This window comes from Trichomycterus rosablanca, chromosome 22 (assembly GCF_030014385.1).
Source record: "Trichomycterus rosablanca isolate fTriRos1 chromosome 22, fTriRos1.hap1, whole genome shotgun sequence".
In the NCBI taxonomy this organism is placed as follows: domain Eukaryota; kingdom Metazoa; phylum Chordata; class Actinopteri; order Siluriformes; family Trichomycteridae; genus Trichomycterus; species Trichomycterus rosablanca.
The window spans coordinates 13,619,901-13,638,437 of record NC_086009.1 but is presented as its reverse complement, the minus strand read 5'-3'; the positions used below and the strand labels follow the sequence as shown (position 1 = coordinate 13,638,437).

Below are 18,537 nucleotides of genomic sequence, written 5' to 3'. Positions count from 1 at the left end.
TATCCAAATTTAAAACCACAACCCAAACAGCCGAGCAGCACAGATGCACAAGCCGCCTTTGATAACCTTCCAAACATAACTATATTAATGCCCGCTGCCACTTCCAAACGCTGGGCTGAGCCGAGCCGGTGGTACCTGGCCCCCAGCAGGGCAAACCAGCCTCCTGTTCCACAGAGCTCAGCCTGCGGGCTTTGATCTCCGGTTCAGTCGCTCTCTCGCAGTGGAAAAGTGTGCGTGTCGGTGTGTGTGCTAAGCTGACAGAGCCGAGTAAAAGAGAAGGCTCTATTTTAAAACCCAATCCTATCAGAAGTGGCGAGAGGGACGCGGGCCAAGGGGTTTTCCCTTTGTGTTCGGGTCCAGCAGGAAGCAGACGCGCTCCCACAACAAAAGACTTAATTAGGCTTGGATTTCCAGTTCCAGACCTGGAGAGAGGCGAGGACGGGCGGAGATAAGGAAGAGAGAGACGAGGGACGTAATCTACGACCACAGATAGACTAAAAGCTGAGAGCAGGAACAGTATTAGTTGAAAGCAGACCATTGTGAGACGTTTTATAAGGATATTATACACTGATCAGCCATAACATTTAAACCACCTCCTTGTTTCTACACTCACTGTCCATTTTATCAGCTCTACTTACCATATAGGAGCACTTTGTAGTTCTACAATTACTGACTGTAGTCCATCTGTTTCTCTGCATGCTTTGTTAGCCCCCTTTCATGCTGTTCTTCAGTGGTCAGGACCCCCACAGGACCACCACAGAGCAGGTATTATTTAGGTGGTGGATCATTCTCATCACTGCACTGACACTGACATGGTGGTGGTGTGTTAGTGTGTGTTGTGCTGGTATAAGTGGATCAAACACAGCAGCGCTGCTGGAGTTTTTAAATACCGTGTCCACTCACTGTCCACTCTATTAGACACTCCTACCTACTTGGTCCACCTTGTAGATGTAAAGTCAGAGACGATCGCTCATCTATCGCTGATGTTTGAGTTGGTCATCTTTGAGATCTTCATCAGTGGTCACAGGACGCTGCCCACGAGGCGCTGTTGGCTGAATATATTTTTGGTTGGTGGACTATTCTCAGTCCAGCAGTGAAAGTGAGGTGTTTAAAAACTCCAGCAGCACTGCTGTGTCTTATCCAGTCATACTAGCACAACACACACTAACACACCACCACCATGTCAGTGTCACTGCAGTGCTGAGAATGACCCACCACCCAAATAATACCTGCTCTGTAGCGGTCCTGGGGGCTAACAAAGCATGCAGAGAAACAGATGGACTACAGTCAGTAATTGTAGAGCTACAAAGTGCTTCTATATGGTAAGTGGAGCTGATAAAATTAACAATACGTGTAGAAACAAGGAGGTGGTTTTAATGTTATGGCTGATCAGTGAATATAAAAAGCTTTACGTGGCTTATTGAAGCAAAATCATGAACAGCTATAAATGATTTACCAAATTTATCTCCACCTTTATTAAGTAGAACTACTAACTGCACGGCTGTGGTACATTACACTGCATTCTGCTGTTTCCTTATAATACGTTTAAGGATTAAGATGAAACTGGGTTGAGTTATTTGTTTAATAATAAACCCTAGCTGTTATGACTGTAAAAAACACATTACGTTACCATGTTCTTGTATTGGCAGCCTGATACTGCCAACAAATACACACTTACATTTTCAGCTTGTTTTGGACACTTTTATCCAATTGCAATTGAAAGTTAAGGTCCTGGTTTGAGAGCCCAACACTGGCAACCTGACACTAGTGGGGCTTGAATCAGCAACCTTGCAGATTACTGTACAACCTTCTGCCATCTGGGAGGAGATACAGGGCAGGGATAGTCTAGTGGTCAAAATAGTGGACTAGTAAGCAGACGGTTGCTAGTTCAAACCACCACTGCAAAGTTGCCACTGTTGGGTCCTTGAGCAAGGCCCTTAACCCTCAATTGCTTAGACTGTATACTGATCAGGACTCTCCCAGGACCACTACAGAGCAGCTATTATTTAGGTGGTGGATCATTCTCAGCACTGCAGTAACACTGACATGGTGGTGGTGTGTTAGTGTGTGTTGTGCTGGTATGAGTGGATCAGACACAGCAGCGCTGCTGGAGTTTTTACATACCGTGTCCACTCACTGTCCACTTTATTAGACACTCCTACCTAGTTGATTCACCTTGTAGATGTAAAGTCAGAGACGATCGCTCATCTATTGCTGATGTATGAGTTGGTCATCATCTAGACCTGATGAAGTGGTCACAGGACGTGACAGTGAGGTGTTTAAAAACTCCAGCAGCGCTGCTGTCTCTGATCCACTCATACCAGCACAACACACACTAACACACCACCACCATGTCAGTGTCACTGCAGCGCTGAGAATGATCCACCACCCTGTCTGTCTGTCTATCTATCTATCTATCTATAGAAAGCCTCTATCATATATCCCAGCTTGTATAGAAGCTGGGGTCAGAGCACAGCGTCAGTAATTGTATGGCACCCCTAGAGCCGAGAGGGTTTAGAAGCCTTGCTCAAGGGCCCAATACTGGCTGTACGGCAGAACTGAGATTCAAACTCTCAACCTTTCAATTGATAACCCAAAGCTCTACCCACTAGGCTAGTACTGGCCCTAATGTCTTTTATATCACTGACCCCTACTAGTCCAGTGTCTTAACCGCTGAGCTACTGCCTTCGATACACAATGATGGAAGGATAAATTAAAGAGGAGATACATTTGCATACATCGGCTCAGGAACAGTGTCTTCCCCATCTCAATCACTTTGCCGAACGCCATACTACACCGGTAACACCACTAACACTATTATTTGTTATCATTTATTTATTTATTATCATTTAATATCAAAGAATTTTTATATATATATGACAAATAAAAGCATTTTTCTACTATTATTATTATTAATAATAATTACAAATATTACATTACATTAAATTATTTATATTTATTATTTATAATACATTGTATTTTTTTTTTATTAATTATTATTATTAATATTATTATAGTAAATATTTTTTTCTGAAGTACCAACTAAAGAGCCTCAAGTAGCAGCAGTGGTGCATGTACCTCGCTTTGAGAACCAATAACGTAGCAGACATTAAAGCTGCATGTTTTCATAGGTTCATCGATTTAAAAAGTAACAATGCGAGCACTACAGCAACAACACAATCACGCAGGGTCTCATTTTGTTGACCAGAGGAGTTGATTCTCCACCCACACCTATACACACACACATATTTTCTAGCCAACGATCCCTGAGGTTCTGAGTGCTTCAGAGAGTGACTTTCACGCCTGCCTCTTCAGCAGCAATTCAAGGCACTTTTCTGACCACCCAGAATCATCAGGAAATGGTTCAGATGGTGATTAAACAGGATGGAGACACTATGTTAGAAGGAGTGAAGCGTACAAGCTTTATAAATTTCAGCTCTGGGAGCAGATAAATCCCTGTCGTGACTGTACATGAAGAGAGAGGCTAGACTCTTCAAACTGGGAATCTGGGTCACACAACGGGAGAGGGGGCAATGAGTGTCCTCTATTTACCCCAACTAACATGCACAACAGAGTAGGTTTGGCTTCAGAATGGAGGAAACAGTTATCAGGTTTGAGCTTGGTTTTATCTTTATTTATTGTGCTGAGTATCCTGCTAGTTTTTAATTGATAAAAATGCATTTCATTAATTACTTATTTATTTTATGTTATTAATTGGAACTATTAAGAAACAAATAATTTAAGATTTATGTATGATCCTCTCATTAGGGGGCTTACTATAATTCAAAAATCTTACTTTAAGTTCATTCAACTTTATAACAGTGGGCAAGCAGTCGTCTAGTGGTTAAAGCCCCACCACTGCCAGGTTGCCACTGTTGGGCCTTGGAGCAAGGCCCTTTACCCTCAATTGCTCAGACTATATACTGTAACTGTAATGTAAGTCACTTTGGATAAAGGCGTCTGCTAAATGCCGAAAATGTCAATTACAGTCATATTTTGTTGCACATCTACCTATAAAGACCTTTTTCCTTATAATCACTGTAAATTGATATATTAACAAGCCTTAAAAGCCATTTTAACATATATGAGGCAGTTTAATGTCCTAAATGCGACTTAAGTATTAATGACAAAACTGGTGAATTTTTAAAAATTAATTTATAAAAATTTAATGCTTCAGAAACTAACTTACTTTTAACTTTTTAAACTTTTAACTCATGCTAAATATTCAAGATATGCATTTGGCCTTGATTAAATATGTTAGAGACCTTATTTGACAGCTGCATGATTAACCTTTTTCTATCCTTCCCAGCTCGACTGGCTCATGGGGGAACTCCCTACATATTTATCCATAGGCCATTGCTGCTGACCCATACCCGATCAATAATCAGAAGTGTGATCTCCCTATAACTTTGGGAAATATAGCAGTGGGAAATTCCGCCAGCACACCAGTGCCGAGACTCTGAACTCCTGGGTTTGAAACTCGGCGTTGCCACTGGACAGCTGGGCACCATCTAGCGGGCATAACTGGCAGTGCCTGCAGCAGACACGGTTCTGCTGGGACACTGCTTCAAACGCTGTGTAAGGACCCTGATTGGCAGATAGAGAGGCACCTTTGCAGAGTGCATAGGTGAAAAAAGGTTCCGCTGAGGGCTGCACGCGGGTCGGAGGAAGCGTGAGCAGCAATGTACCCACCTGGACTGCAATCAGGGATCCCCCAGCAGCGGAAGACAAACTGGCTACGCTAAATTGTGAGAAAATGGGAGAAACTGCATAAATAAAATAGAAAAAAAAGGTTAAAATGTGGTGAGGTCTTCACACTACTAGATGCAGATACTAGATTCTTGTATATTGCTGACATGTAGGTTAAAAGTCGTCTAGCAAATAAAACAGCTACTATTCATTTTGTTATTTATCCATGTCTTTGTGGAGTCTGCATCCTCCAAACAACAATCCCGACCAGACATCCCACTACATATTAGCATCTTAAGTATATTTCAGATCTGTGGAAGACACTAAATGGTTGCTGGCATCTACATTTTTGGCTTTAAAGTCACTTTTTGGAGATTCACTGCAATAAAATGATTAGATAAGCCATTTAACTTCTTATAAGAAGCACTACTCTTATTATCAATGAAAAACTGACGACTAATACGTCATGACAAAAATCAGCCCGTGTATGAAATGTACACACACACCACTTGTTGTTACTAGTCCATCACTAACTGCTGGGCATCACTATAAACAGTTGCTATGATGAAAACATTACGTGAAGGATACTGTTGGAGCAGGACCTGCTGAAACTTGTCGGATGCCAGGAAGATAGGGTGTGTCAACATGAAGTCGTCCAGGAGTATTTCTGCAGAAACACAAAGAGAAAGAGAATTAGCTGTTTCACAACACACACACACGTTGGTGTTGGACATAGACTCAGGTTGAAAAGCATCATCAATCAAGCAGCGTGTACATGACTGTTCACAACAGGACTTGCTAGACCAGTCATGGACCTGAACGAGACGCTGGGAAAGTGATTTTAAGGTGGGAAAGAGGTGTCAAACAGTGAAGAGGGTGTGTACTGGAAGGTATTTATGCACCCTTAAAATGGCCAGAAGAAAACAGCTATTAAACGTATTGAGGGTTCATTTTAGCTCACAAATCGTATCATGTCTTAATTGATCAGTTTATCAAAATTATGTAAAAAAAAAGAAAGATGTTTGTTTATTAGGATTTTAATGTCATGTTTTACACTTTGGTTACATTCATGACAGGAACGGTAGTTACTCATTACACAAGATCGATTCCCGATACTGGGTTCACGATACGATTTGTTCCCCGATTTTTTAAACTGAAATTGAAGACAAATGATGACAAAATAAAATCCTGTATTTGTGGTGATTATCTTTTATTTATCTAAATAATGAACGGCCTTTTATTTATGCAAAACAATTTTGAATGAAGCCCAATTGGGCTGAAAAACCGCGAATCTGGCAACCAGGGGTATAGCGCCAGTGACGTCAACCAGGCGAGGTGAATAGCGCCAGTGCCCTCTGCTGTTTAAAGTGAATATCGATGTCACCACTGTCTTGTGGTGCATCGTTACATCCCTAGCTCACCAGGTTATATCGAACACAGCCTTGGACAATTTAGTGTCTCCAATTCACCTCACTTGCATGTCTTTGGACTGTGGGAGGAAACCGGAACACCCGGAGGAAACCCACGTGGACACGGGGAGAACATAGAACATGCAATAACCACACAGAAAGGACCCGGACCGCCCCGTCTGGGGATCGAACCCAGGACCATCTTGCTGTGAGGCGACAGTGCTACCCACTTAGCCAGGTGGGTAGGTAGCACCGTCACCTCACAGCAAGAAGGTCATGGGTTCGATCCCCAGCTGGGGCGGTTTGGGTCCTTTCTGTGTGGAGTTTGCATGTTCTATGTTCTCCCTGTGTACGTGTGGGTTTCCTCTGGGTACTCTGGTTTCTTCTCACAGTCCAAAGACATACAGGGAGGTTAACTGTAGATACTACAATTGCCCTTAGATGTGTGTGTGTGTGTGTGTGTTAAGGTGTAAATGTGTTGGTGTGTCTGCTGTGCGATAGACTGGCACCCTGTCCAGGGTGTTTCTGTGTGCATGCATCCATTGAGAGTTGGGATAGGCTGACAAACTGAAAAACTTAGAGACCAGTGCCTTGGGCTCAACAAGCAACACATCAAAATGTCTTTTAATGCTTCTGCAACTGAACGTTATTCCCAGCAAAAGATAACTGACTGCATTCCATGTATTAGCCGCACTTGAGGACTTTGTTTACACAGCACAAGTGAGGGATTCCCTGTCTGCATCCATAAACTGCATCCTATCTGCTACATTATTTAAAGGGCACACCTGTCATGGCAGTTGGCTCAGATTACAGAATTGTGTTGATCTGCCCTGCCACTAATGGGCAGCTTGAAGTAGGGCTGGGCGATTTTCACGATTAATTCGGTTAATTCGCATGAAGGTTTTCATCCGATGTTAGAATGTGACAATCGCGATTGTTTACATATTTTATATTTAAATTAAAATACCAACATTGCGCGAGGCAGAAACTGACCAGACACTCGCGGATTGTAAATTAGGGAAAGTTTAATATAAAAAGGATTAGAGTCCAAAACCAGCGAAAACTAAAACAGAAAAACGGAAGACAACAAGGATTATACACGGTAACGGTTAGATTCAGTAATAAGGAGTGCAAACACGATCGGCAAAACGAGACACAAACAGAAGAGTTTAATTAAGATTCACTGAATCAAACACCGCTGAACTGAATCAAAACTCCGGAGCCGATTAGCGCGATCAGGATTGGCTGACCGGTGGAAAGTAACGAATGACATTTACCCGCGTTACTGTAATTGAGTCGTTTTTTTGTGTACTTGTACTTTTTAAAGTAGATTTTACAGCCTGTAATTTTACTTTTACTTAAGTATGTTTTGTATTAAGAATTGTAATTCGCTACATTTTAAATCACATCCGTTACTGAGTAAAAAATTCGCGTCTGGGAAACTGCTGCAGTGAATTCTGTGATGGGGAGTCGGATCTTTTGGCTCGGTTCCTTTTAAAGAGCCGTATGTATGTAACGACTCCCAAATGCGTGAATCGGTTCCTTTATTTTGGCTTAAAGGTGCCGTTCAATAGAAGCGAATCATTCTACGACACATAAATAGTGGTTAATACAGTTTGAAAGTTTTATGGGACTAAAATTACACGTTACACATCCTTAAACGTTCAAAATGTTGTATCCACCCCCCAAATCACAAGAGGACAAAATCAAAGCTGAGCTGAGTGATTACTTGATGCCCCCCAATGTAGATACTGATACAGACTCACTCAGTGGTGGAAACAGCACAGTACAGGCTCGTGTTCCTTTTAAGAAACCTGTACAGAACTTTTTGTAGTTTTTTTCCTACTGTAAGGAGGTTCTGCTGCACATTATTTAAAATAAGAGTTGTTTGTGAGCTATTCTTAGATATAGATAGTTAAGGATATAGATAATTTAGATCTATTTTGTTTTAATTATTGTGTTATCGTTATTGTAATAAAGTTTGAGTCCCTTAAAAGGATAATTATAGGTGGTGCTGTTACTATTTTTGCACTTCTGCAGCCTTTAATTACAATGAAAAAAAAATGAAATTTGAGTCTTATTTTAATTGCATTATACAAGAACAAAAAAATCGAAATCGTAATCGACAATCGGGTATAATTTTAAAATAATCGAGATTTTTTTTTGTGGAAAATCGCCCAGCCCTAGCTTGAAGCATTATATAATTAATCAGACCGTCTTTGAGTCTCATCAGGGGTAATTCGCTGCACCTGGGAGATCATTTTAAAAGCTGATCTCGTTGGGCTTTCGCTTGCTGGATTTTTAGTAGCTGGTATATTTTGTTCCTGCCTGCTATAAGCTCAGCCGGTTTGCGGAGTAACCACCCTGGATGGGCAAGGCGCCTCTTGAGGTGGTGGGGCAGCACGGCTTTTGACCCGAGCCCCACTGACAGGCTGCATTAGGGCGCATTTACATGAGAAGCGGCAAAACCACGAGCCTCGGCGCAAATCGCTGTTGTGCTCAGCGATTGGCTTGAGCGGTATGGTGAGGAGATGTAAAACGCCATCAAAGTGCACCACGATACGAATATGCATTTGTGTGAAATAACCGTCAAATCCACTCTAAAAGCGTCCACATGTATCTGTGTTTAGCTGTATTTTCCTCACTGTTTTACTTTTAAACTTGTGTTATATATCAGGGTTGTGAGAAATGTGAGAATCAGCTTCTCCGAGAGTCTAAAATGCTTATCGTTAAAAAGCTTAATGTTGTTTAATTTACTAAAAGAATGACACAGGGACGCTAAACTTCTCTTAATTATTACTGCTCATAAGTTCTCTCCACTAATGAAATTCATCTGTCGTTGTTTTAATATAATAAATCATGTTAAGCTTTGTTTGTTCTGTCTGAGTCGCTTGTATCGTCTCATATCAATCATCTCAGGTCAAAAATCGTGAGCCACAGCATCCTGTGACCACTGATGAAGGTCTCAAAGATGACCAACTCAAACATCAGGAACAGATGAGCGATCGTCTCTGACTTTACATCTACAAGGTGGACCAGCTAGGTAGGAGTGGACAGTGAGTGGACACGGTATTTAAAAACTCCAGCAGCGCTGCTGTGTCTGATCCACTCACACCAGCACAACACACACTAACACACCACCACCATGTCAGTGTCACTGCAGTGCTGAGAATGATCCACCACCTGATCTGTGGTGGTCCTGTGGGGGTCCTGACTATTAAAGAACAGAGTAAAAGGAGGTTAAAAAAGTATGTAAAACAGATGGACTACAGTCAGTAATTGTAGAACTACAAAGTGTTCCTATATGGTAAGTGGAGCTGATAAAATGGACAGTGAGTGTAGAAACAAGGAGGTGGTTTTAATGTTATGGCTGATCAGTGTATGAATGCTCTTGTACAGTACGAATGCTTTGCCGCATATCTCAGCTTGTTTGGAAGCTGGGGGCAGAGTGCAGGGTCAGCCATCGTACGACACACCTGAAGACTGATAACCCAATGCTCTACCCACTACGCTACCACTGTCTGTAAGACAGAAAGTCTGTCCCTGAAAGACTTAGATGTAGTGCATTCCCTGTAAAAAAGTAAAACAAAGCATGTTTGTACCTTCATTTTAAAAAGGTAATTTGAAAGTAGGTCAGGACCTTCACATAGTATGCAAACAGTTTATGCAAACTACTAGACTGGGGCAAACCCCGGGCTATTCCCTACACAGCAATGCACCAATAAACAGTCTACATTCATTTAAAAATAAACAACTGATCGTCACATCAGACAAACCCTGATTACTCAATAATATATCCACTAAACTGAGGACATCAGTTATCTGATCTCACATTTATAGCGGCACAGTAATACAGTAGAGCCTTGAGTTACGAACGGTTTACCATACGAACATTTCGGGTTACGAACGATCTTTTTCAAATGTACGAACAAATTTTGGATTACGAACAGAAATTCGCGAAACACGTGACGTCACGAACAAGTTAACTCCAACCGTCTGTCTCTCTCTCTCTCTCTCTCTATATATATATATATATATATATATATATATATACAGTGTATCACAAAAGTGAGTACACCCCTCACATTTCTGCAGATATTTAAGTATATCTTTTCATGGGACAACACTGACAAAATGACACTTTGACACAATGAAAAGTAGTCTGTGTGCAGCTTATATAACAGTGTAAATTTATTCTTCCCTCAAAATAACTCAATATACAGCCATTAATGTCTAAACCACCGGCAACAAAAGTGAGTACACCCCTTAGTGAAAGTTCCTGAAGTGTCAATATTTTGTGTGGCCATCATTATTTCCCAGAACTGCCTTAACTCTCCTGGGCATGGAGTTTACCAGAGCTTCACAGGTTGCCACTGGAATGCTTTTCCACTCCTCCATGACGACATCACGGAGCTGGCGGATATTCGAGACTTTGCGCTCCTCCACCTTCCGCTTGAGGATGCCCCAAAGATGTTCTATTGGGTTTAGGTCTGGAGACATGCTTGGCCAGTCCATCACCTTTACCCTCAGCCTCTTCAATAAAGCAGTGGTCGTCTTAGAGGTGTGTTTGGGGTCATTATCATGCTGGAACACTGCCCTGCGACCCAGTTTCCGGAGGGAGGGGATCATGCTCTGCTTCAGTATTTCACAGTACATATTGGAGTTCATGTGTCCCTCAATGAAATGTAACTCCCCAACACCTGCTGCACTCATGCAGCCCCAGACCATGGCATTCCCACCACCATGCTTGACTGTAGGCATGACACACTTATCTTTGTACTCCTCACCTGATTGCCGCCACACATGCTTGAGACCATCTGAACCAAACAAATTAATCTTGGTCTCATCAGACCATAGGACATGGTTCCAGTAATCCATGTCCTTTGTTGACATGTCTTCAGCAAACTGTTTGCGGGCTTTCTTGTGTAGAGACTTCAGAAGAGGCTTCCTTCTGGGGTGACAGCCATGCAGACCAATTTGATGTAGTGTGCGGCGTATGGTCTGAGCACTGACAGGCTGACCCCCCACCTTTTCAATCTCTGCAGCAATGCTGACAGCACTCCTGCGCCTATCTTTTAAAGACAGCAGTTGGATGTGATGCTGAGCACGTGCACTCAGCTTCTTTGGACGACCAACGCGAGGTCTGTTCTGAGTGGACCCTGCTCTTTAAAAACGCTGGATGATCTTGGCCACTGTGCTGCAGCTCAGTTTCAGGGTGTTGGCAATCTTCTTGTAGCCTTGGCCATCTTCATGTAGCGCAACAGTTCGTCTTTTAGGATCCTCAGAGAGTTCTTTGCCATGAGGTGCCATGTTGGAACTTTCAGTGACCAGTATGAGAGAGTGTGAGAGCTGTACTACTAAATTGAACACACCTGCTCCCTATGCACACCTGAGACCTAGTAACACTAACGAGTCACATGACATTTTGGAGGGAAAATGACAAGCAGTGCTCAATTTGGACATTTAGAGGTGTAGTCTCTTAGGGGTGTACTCACTTTTGTTGCCGGTGGTTTAGACATTAATGGCTGTATATTGAGTTATTTTAAGGGAAGAATAAATTTACACTGTTATATAAGCTGCACACAGACTACTTTTCATTGTGTCAAAGTGTCATTTTGTCAGTGTTGTCCCATGAAAAGATATACTTAAATATCTGCAGAAATGTGAGGGGTGTACTCACTTTTGTGATACACTGTACATACAGGGGTTGGACAAAATAACTGAAACACCTGTCATTTTAGTGTGGGAGGTTTCATGGCTAAATTGGACCAGTCTGGTGGTCAATCTTCATTAATTGCACATTGCACCAGTAAGAGCAGAGTGTGAAGGTTCAATTAGCAGGGTAAGAGCACAGTTTTGCTCAAAATATTGCAATGCACACAACATTATGGGTGACATACCAGAGTTCAAAAGAGGACAAATTGTTGGTGCACGTCTTGCTGGCGCATCTGTGACCAAGACAGCAAGTCTTTGTGATGTATCAAGAGCCACGGTATCCAGGGTAATGTCAGCATACCACCAAGAAGGACAAACCACATCCAACAGGATTAACTGTGGACGCAAGAGGAAGCTGTCTGAAAGGGATGTTCGGGTGCTAACCCGGATTGTATCCAAAAAACATAAAACCACGGCTGCCCAAATCACGGCAGAATTAAATGTGCACCTCAACTCTCCTGTTTCCACCAGAACTGTCCGTCGGGAGCTCCACAGGGTCGATATACACGGCCGGGCTGCTATAGCCAAACCTTTGGTCACTCGTGCCAATGCCAAAATTGTTCTCTGAGGAGTCCACCTTTACTGTTTTCCCCACATCCGGGAGAGTTACGGTGTGGAGAAGCCCCAAAGAAGCGTACCACCCAGACTGTTGCATGCCCAGAGTGAAGCATGGGGGTGGATCAGTGATGGTTTGGGCTGCCATATCATGGCATTCCCTTGGCCCAATACTTGTGCTAGATGGGCGCGTCACTGCCAAGGACTACCGAACCATTCTGGAGGACCATGTGCATCCAATGGCGGTACCGTGTATCAGGACGACAATGCACCAATACAGACAGCAAGACTGGTGAAAGATTGGTTTGATGAACATGAAAGTGAAGTTGAACATCTCCCATGGCCTGCAGTCACCAGATCTAAATATTATTGAGCCACTTTGGGGTGTTTTGGAGAAGCGAGTCAGGAAACGTTTTCCTCCACCAGCATCACGTAGTGACCTGGCCACTATCCTGCAAGAAGAATGGCTTAAAATCCCTCTGACCACTGTGCAGGACTTGTATATGTCATTTCCAAGACGAATTGACGCTGTATTGGCCGCAAAAGGAGGCCCTACACCATACTAATAAATTATTGTGGTCTAAAACCAGGTGTTTCAGTTATTTTGTCCAACCCCTGTATATATATATATATATATATATATATATATATATATGTATATACAGTGAGCGAACATTCGAACAGCAGATGGTGTTTTTCCAGTATTTTCTTTATATTTCGTAACATTCAATATTAAAATGTCCCCAAAGAAGGTGCAGAGGAAGTGCAGTGGTGAGAAAATGAAAAAAAAAAATCACTATTTGTTGATGTGTAATTAGTCCTGCCAGTAGATGTCACTGTGTATCAGACAGAGGGGACAGTGAGTAAGAGAGAAGAAGGAATTCGGCTGAGTAAAGTATACTTTCTTTCGTGCAATTACACCTACAAAATACAACACTGTTGAAATAAAGAAGGAGATAATAGAGAAGTATGAGTGTTATTGTTGTTTCTGGTAGATACATTTTATATAAAAAGAAGGAAATGTATTGTGGTGTATGGTACAGCACACGTACTGCACTGAAATGTGATGTGTGTTATGTACAGTACAGCACTACTATGTATTGTTGTTTATTATTGTTTATTACAGGAATGTCTATTCTATAACTTAAGATTGAGGGACAATATAGTTGTATTTATAACAAAAAAGAGCATTTAAGACATTAGAAAGGTTTAGGTAAGGGGGGGGTTGGGAGGTCTGGCACGGATTAATTCTGTTTACATTATTTCTTATGGGAAAAATAGGTTTAACTAACGAAAATTTTGACTTAAGAACAGCCCTTTCGATCACTCATGATGGTGGGGAGGTGGGCGCTGATGTCCTATGAAAGCCTTCATGACCTTGTTACCTGCTCGCTCTCCCTTTTAGTTATGCTGTTATAATTAGGGCTGCCAGAGTCTAAAACTCTCTGTAAAACTGTTTTACTCAACTAGCATTGTACATTATTAACTACATTCTATATTGTTTTACCCCGAGGGCATTCTGATGGAAACCTGTTTACCCGCCGAGGTTAAGGATTGAAGTCGAGACTGCCGTGACAACGATGCTGCTCCTGCCGGATGTGACGGGTCTGGAGTAATTGCACCAAGAATGACAAGAACTCACTACAGACTTTATTGAAGACTAGACCGAATAACAACTCTATTATTATTATTTATTGCCAGTTATAACTTTTAGTTCATTTAATTCTGTGTTTGTGTGATGTGTAAATTCTATTTATTTAAAGTATCCTCCAGACCACCCAAGAAGGATGGGGGCCCTGCTGAGTCTGGTTCCTCTCAAGGTTTCTTCCTGTAATTTTCAGGGAGTTTTTCCTTGCCACAGTCGCCCTCGGCTTGCTCATCAGGGGTTTTTGTATCTGTTGGTCCTGGATTTTGTAAAGTTGCTTTCAGACAACGTCTATTGTAAAAAGCACTATATAAATAAAGTTGACTTGACCCTTTGGAACCAATTAAATTAGTAAGTCAAGGGTCCACTGTACAATCATTCAACACAAATCAGACCTGACCAGGACTTTGTCCTTTATGGTTGCTGTTCAGATCCTAACTGACTCTGTTTTAGTTTGATAGCAGGAAACATACTGGGTCTAATAACTACTTTACACAGTGTTGTGATTGACCGGGGAACAGCCCTCATTGTAGGTTTGCTGAAGGCTGGGCCAGGTGCGTGGGAGACGTTCCTGACTGGTTCAGACTTGCCCTGTTTCTTACACGGATCGACTGGAGGTTTCTATAACGTGAAAAGACTTCAGCTGTGCAGGTGACGGGATAACAGCGAGCACATAAACAGGAATTAGAAGATGCTGAAGATTTTCCAGACTGAATGAGCTGGGAGATGAAAGAACACTTGAGTCCTAGACTTACTATAAAAAATAAGATTAAGCTTCATGTTTTATCTGCTCAACTTCATTTCATTTGTTAATATGCCTCCATTCCAAAACCTGCAACACATTCCAAAACAAGTTAAGTCGGGGGCAATTTAGGGCTAGTAATGAGGTGAAAAAACTAAATAATGATGTGATTCCAAACAGGTGATTGTAATCATGGTTTGGTACAAAAGCAGCATCCAGGAAAGGCTGAGTCCTTGATGAGCAAAGATGATCAGAGGATCTCCAGTTTGTCAACAAATGTGTGAGAAAATGATTAAAATGTTTGAAAAAAATGTACCTCAAAGAAAGATTGGAAGGGATTTGCATATTTCTCCCTCTACAGTGCATAATATCATTAAACCATTCAAGGAATCGGAAGGAATTTCAGTGCGTAAAGGCCAGGGGCGCAAGTCCAAGCTGAACGCCCGTGATCTTAGATCCCTCAAACGGCACTGCATCAAGAACCGTCACTCAACAATAGCTGATATAACCACATGGGTGAGGGATTACTTTGGCAAACCTTTATCAAGCACTACAATACAGAGTTACATGCACAAATGCCACAACCGCAAAAAAAGAAGCCTTATGTTAACCATGTCCAGAAGCGGCGTCGACTTCTCTGGGCTCTGAGGCATCTAGGATGGACCATCACACAGTGAAAACGTGTATTGTGGTCAGATGAATCAGCATTCCAGGTCTTTTTTGGAAATAATGGACGCTGTGTGTTCCATACCAAAGACGAAAAGTCTGGTATGGGGGTGTGTCAGTGCCCTTGGTAAAGGTCATTAACACTTCTGTGATGGCAGCATTAATGCAGAAAAGTACATTGAGATCTTAGAGCAACATGTGCTGCCTTCAAGACGTCGTCTTTTCCAGGGACTTCCATGTATTTTTCAACAAGACGATGCAAAACCACATGCTGCACACATTACAAAGGCATGACTGTGGAAGAAGAGGGTACGGATACTGGACTGGCCTGGCTGCAGTCCTGACCTGTCCACAATAGAGAATGTGTGGAGAATTTTGAAACAAAAAATGCACAATGACAACGACAATGACGACCCCGTACTGTTAAGTACATCTTAAGACGTGTTTGCAGGAAGAACGGGACAAAATAAAAGCTGAAACACTAAATCACTTGGTCTCCTCGGTGCCAAAACGTCTTTCAAGTGTGGTGAACAGGAATAGCAACATTACAGAGTGGTAAATGCTTTACTGTCCCAAACTTTATTCAGAATGTGTTGCAGGGATAAAATGCAGGAATGGATGTTTATTAATAAATGAGATGAAGTTGAGCAGATAAAACACGAAATATCTCAGGCTCATCCTGTCTGCAATCAAATAAAAGTCAAAGTAAATGTAAAAAACTAGTTTAAGCGGCTACAGTTGATTAGCTGGAGTTCAATCCACATCCCAAGGTTGCAAGGTCATGATGTCCTAACTGGCTTGAGGGTAACAGAGAGGGTTGGAGGCGGGTTTATTACTACAATATATGACATGGCAAGTCTGTGTGTAAATGTAGTGCTATCCACCAAATCCAGACAGCAGATGAACCCCGGGGTATAATCTCTTAGACAAGCAGTACTACTGTACACTGTGGGTCAAGGACAGTTCACTGTGCAACATGACTGATTGGAAGCTGTGTAAGAGACTTGAAGTAGCTACACACATACAGCCATAACATTAAAACCACCTCCTTGTTTCTACACACACTGTCCATTTTATCAGCTCTTTGTAGTTCTACAATTACTGACTGTAGTCTATCTGTTTCTCTACATAACTTTTTAGCCTGCTTTCACCTTGTTCTTCAATGGTCAGGACCCCCACAGGACCACCACAGAGCAGATATTATTTGGGTGGTGGATCATTCTCAGCACTGCAGCGACACTGACAAGGTGGTGGTGTTTTAGTGTGTGTTGTGCTGGTATGAGTGGATCAGAGTTTTTAAACACCTCACTGTCCCTGCTGGACTGAGAATAGTCCACCAACCAAAAATATCCAGCCAACAGCACCCTATGGGCAGCGTCCTGTGACCACTGATGAAGGTCTAGAAGATGACCAACTCAAACAGCAGCAGCAATAGATGAGCGATCGTCTCTGACTTTACATCTACAAGGTGGACCAACTAGGTAGGAGTGTCTAATAGAGTGGACAGTGAGTGGACACGGTATTTAAAAACTCCAGCAACGCTGCTGTGTCTGATCCACTCATACCAGCACAACACACACTAACACACCACCACCATGTCTGTGTCACTGCAGTGCTGAGAATCATCCACCACCTAAATAATACCTGCTCTGTGGTGGTCCTGACCATTGAAGAACAGAGTAAAAGCAGAGTAAAAGCATGCAGACTTGTAGAACTACAAATGGTAAGTGGAGCTGATCAAGTCACATTATTATGACCACCAGCTAATATCTAGATGGGCTGGGAGTGACTCAATAAGGTCCTGGTAGGTTGTCACAGGTATCTGGAGCCATGCTGACTGCAGTACATCACACAGCTACTAAAGGGGGCGTGGGGAAGGATCCATAGAGTGAACACGACGATTGAGGTGGTCCCACAGATGCTCGATTGGGTTCAAGTCTTGGTCATGCTCGTCAACCAATGGCAGACATTTCTACCCGTGTGACATGTCGCATTGTCTTGCTGGAAGATCCCATCTGCCCTAGGGAAGACAATCAGCATGTATGGTTGTACGTGATCTGCCAGGATGGATTCATACCCAAATCGAGTGAGAGTGCCTTCCACATGGGTGCATGGGCCCCGAAAATGCCACATAAACCCCAGACCGTAACGCCGCCACCACCAGCTTGTGTTCTTCCAGCAATGGTACGTTCGCCCGACATGCCGGCGTCTGTCCGTTTGATGAAGGAGAAATCATGACTCATTGGAGAAGGCAACCAGCCCTATTACGCAGTACTAACACACGTCTAGAGATGCATGAGTACCGATACTGGTGTCGGGTATTTGCCCGATACCTCGCTCATTAACTCGTACTCGCAAACGAGGCTCCGATACTAAACATCCGATTCCGTGTGCCTAGTGCACGTTGCTGTGTCATGCCTGGTTCACACTACACGACTTTTGCCCTGATTTTCGCTCGGCGGCTGGTCGGCGCTAGATTTGCCGGCTCGGGAGCAACTCGGCGTTCGCTCGGCGATCAAAACTCGGCTCTCGATCGCTAAGTGTGAACTATCCAACAACTCGATCCGACCGGCTCGCCGAGCGCTCGAGTTTTCTAGCACGTCAGATATCTGATCTCAGATGTGCGACTGGGAATGAGTGACATGTCGAACAGCCAATGAGAACGCAGGATACGGTGTGAGGGGAAACGCAGGAGAGGAGTGTAAACAGGTGGGACAGGGGGGGATAATACAGTTTATATCAGAATACACCGACACACACGTTTTACAGTATTTCTGACCTGATCGTTCTCTACAACACAACACCAAAACACCAACATTGCAAAAATATTTATTAACCTCCAACTCACTACAGAACAATCTATGCTGCTCGTGTTGCCAAATCCACTCAGATTCATTTATTTTTCCTCCTTGATTTCATCACGTCAGCGCACAAACACTTTGATCACTCGCTACTTGTTTGGACGTACAAAAATACATGTACTTGTACTTGGTTGGGAAAAAATGGTATCGATGCATCCCTACACACGTCTGTTAGTACCTTGGTTCATTCTGACGATGAGCTGCTTCAATGTATCGTGTCGGTCCTCCCTCACGCACCTTCACAGCCGACGTTTA

The 18,537-nt window shown here is 42.7% G+C and overlaps 1 protein-coding gene across 1 annotated transcript in view; it reads right to left on the bottom strand.

Moving 5' to 3' along the window:
* The window catches only part of rapgefl1 (Rap guanine nucleotide exchange factor (GEF)-like 1), an 81,327-nt gene that overhangs the window by 38,638 nt on the left and 24,152 nt on the right, over nt 1-18,537 (bottom strand). The window contains exon 2 of the mRNA XM_063018865.1: nt 5,278-5,356. Coding sequence (XP_062874935.1) covers nt 5,278-5,356 — 79 coding nt within the window. The remainder of the gene's footprint in view (nt 1-5,277; nt 5,357-18,537) is intronic.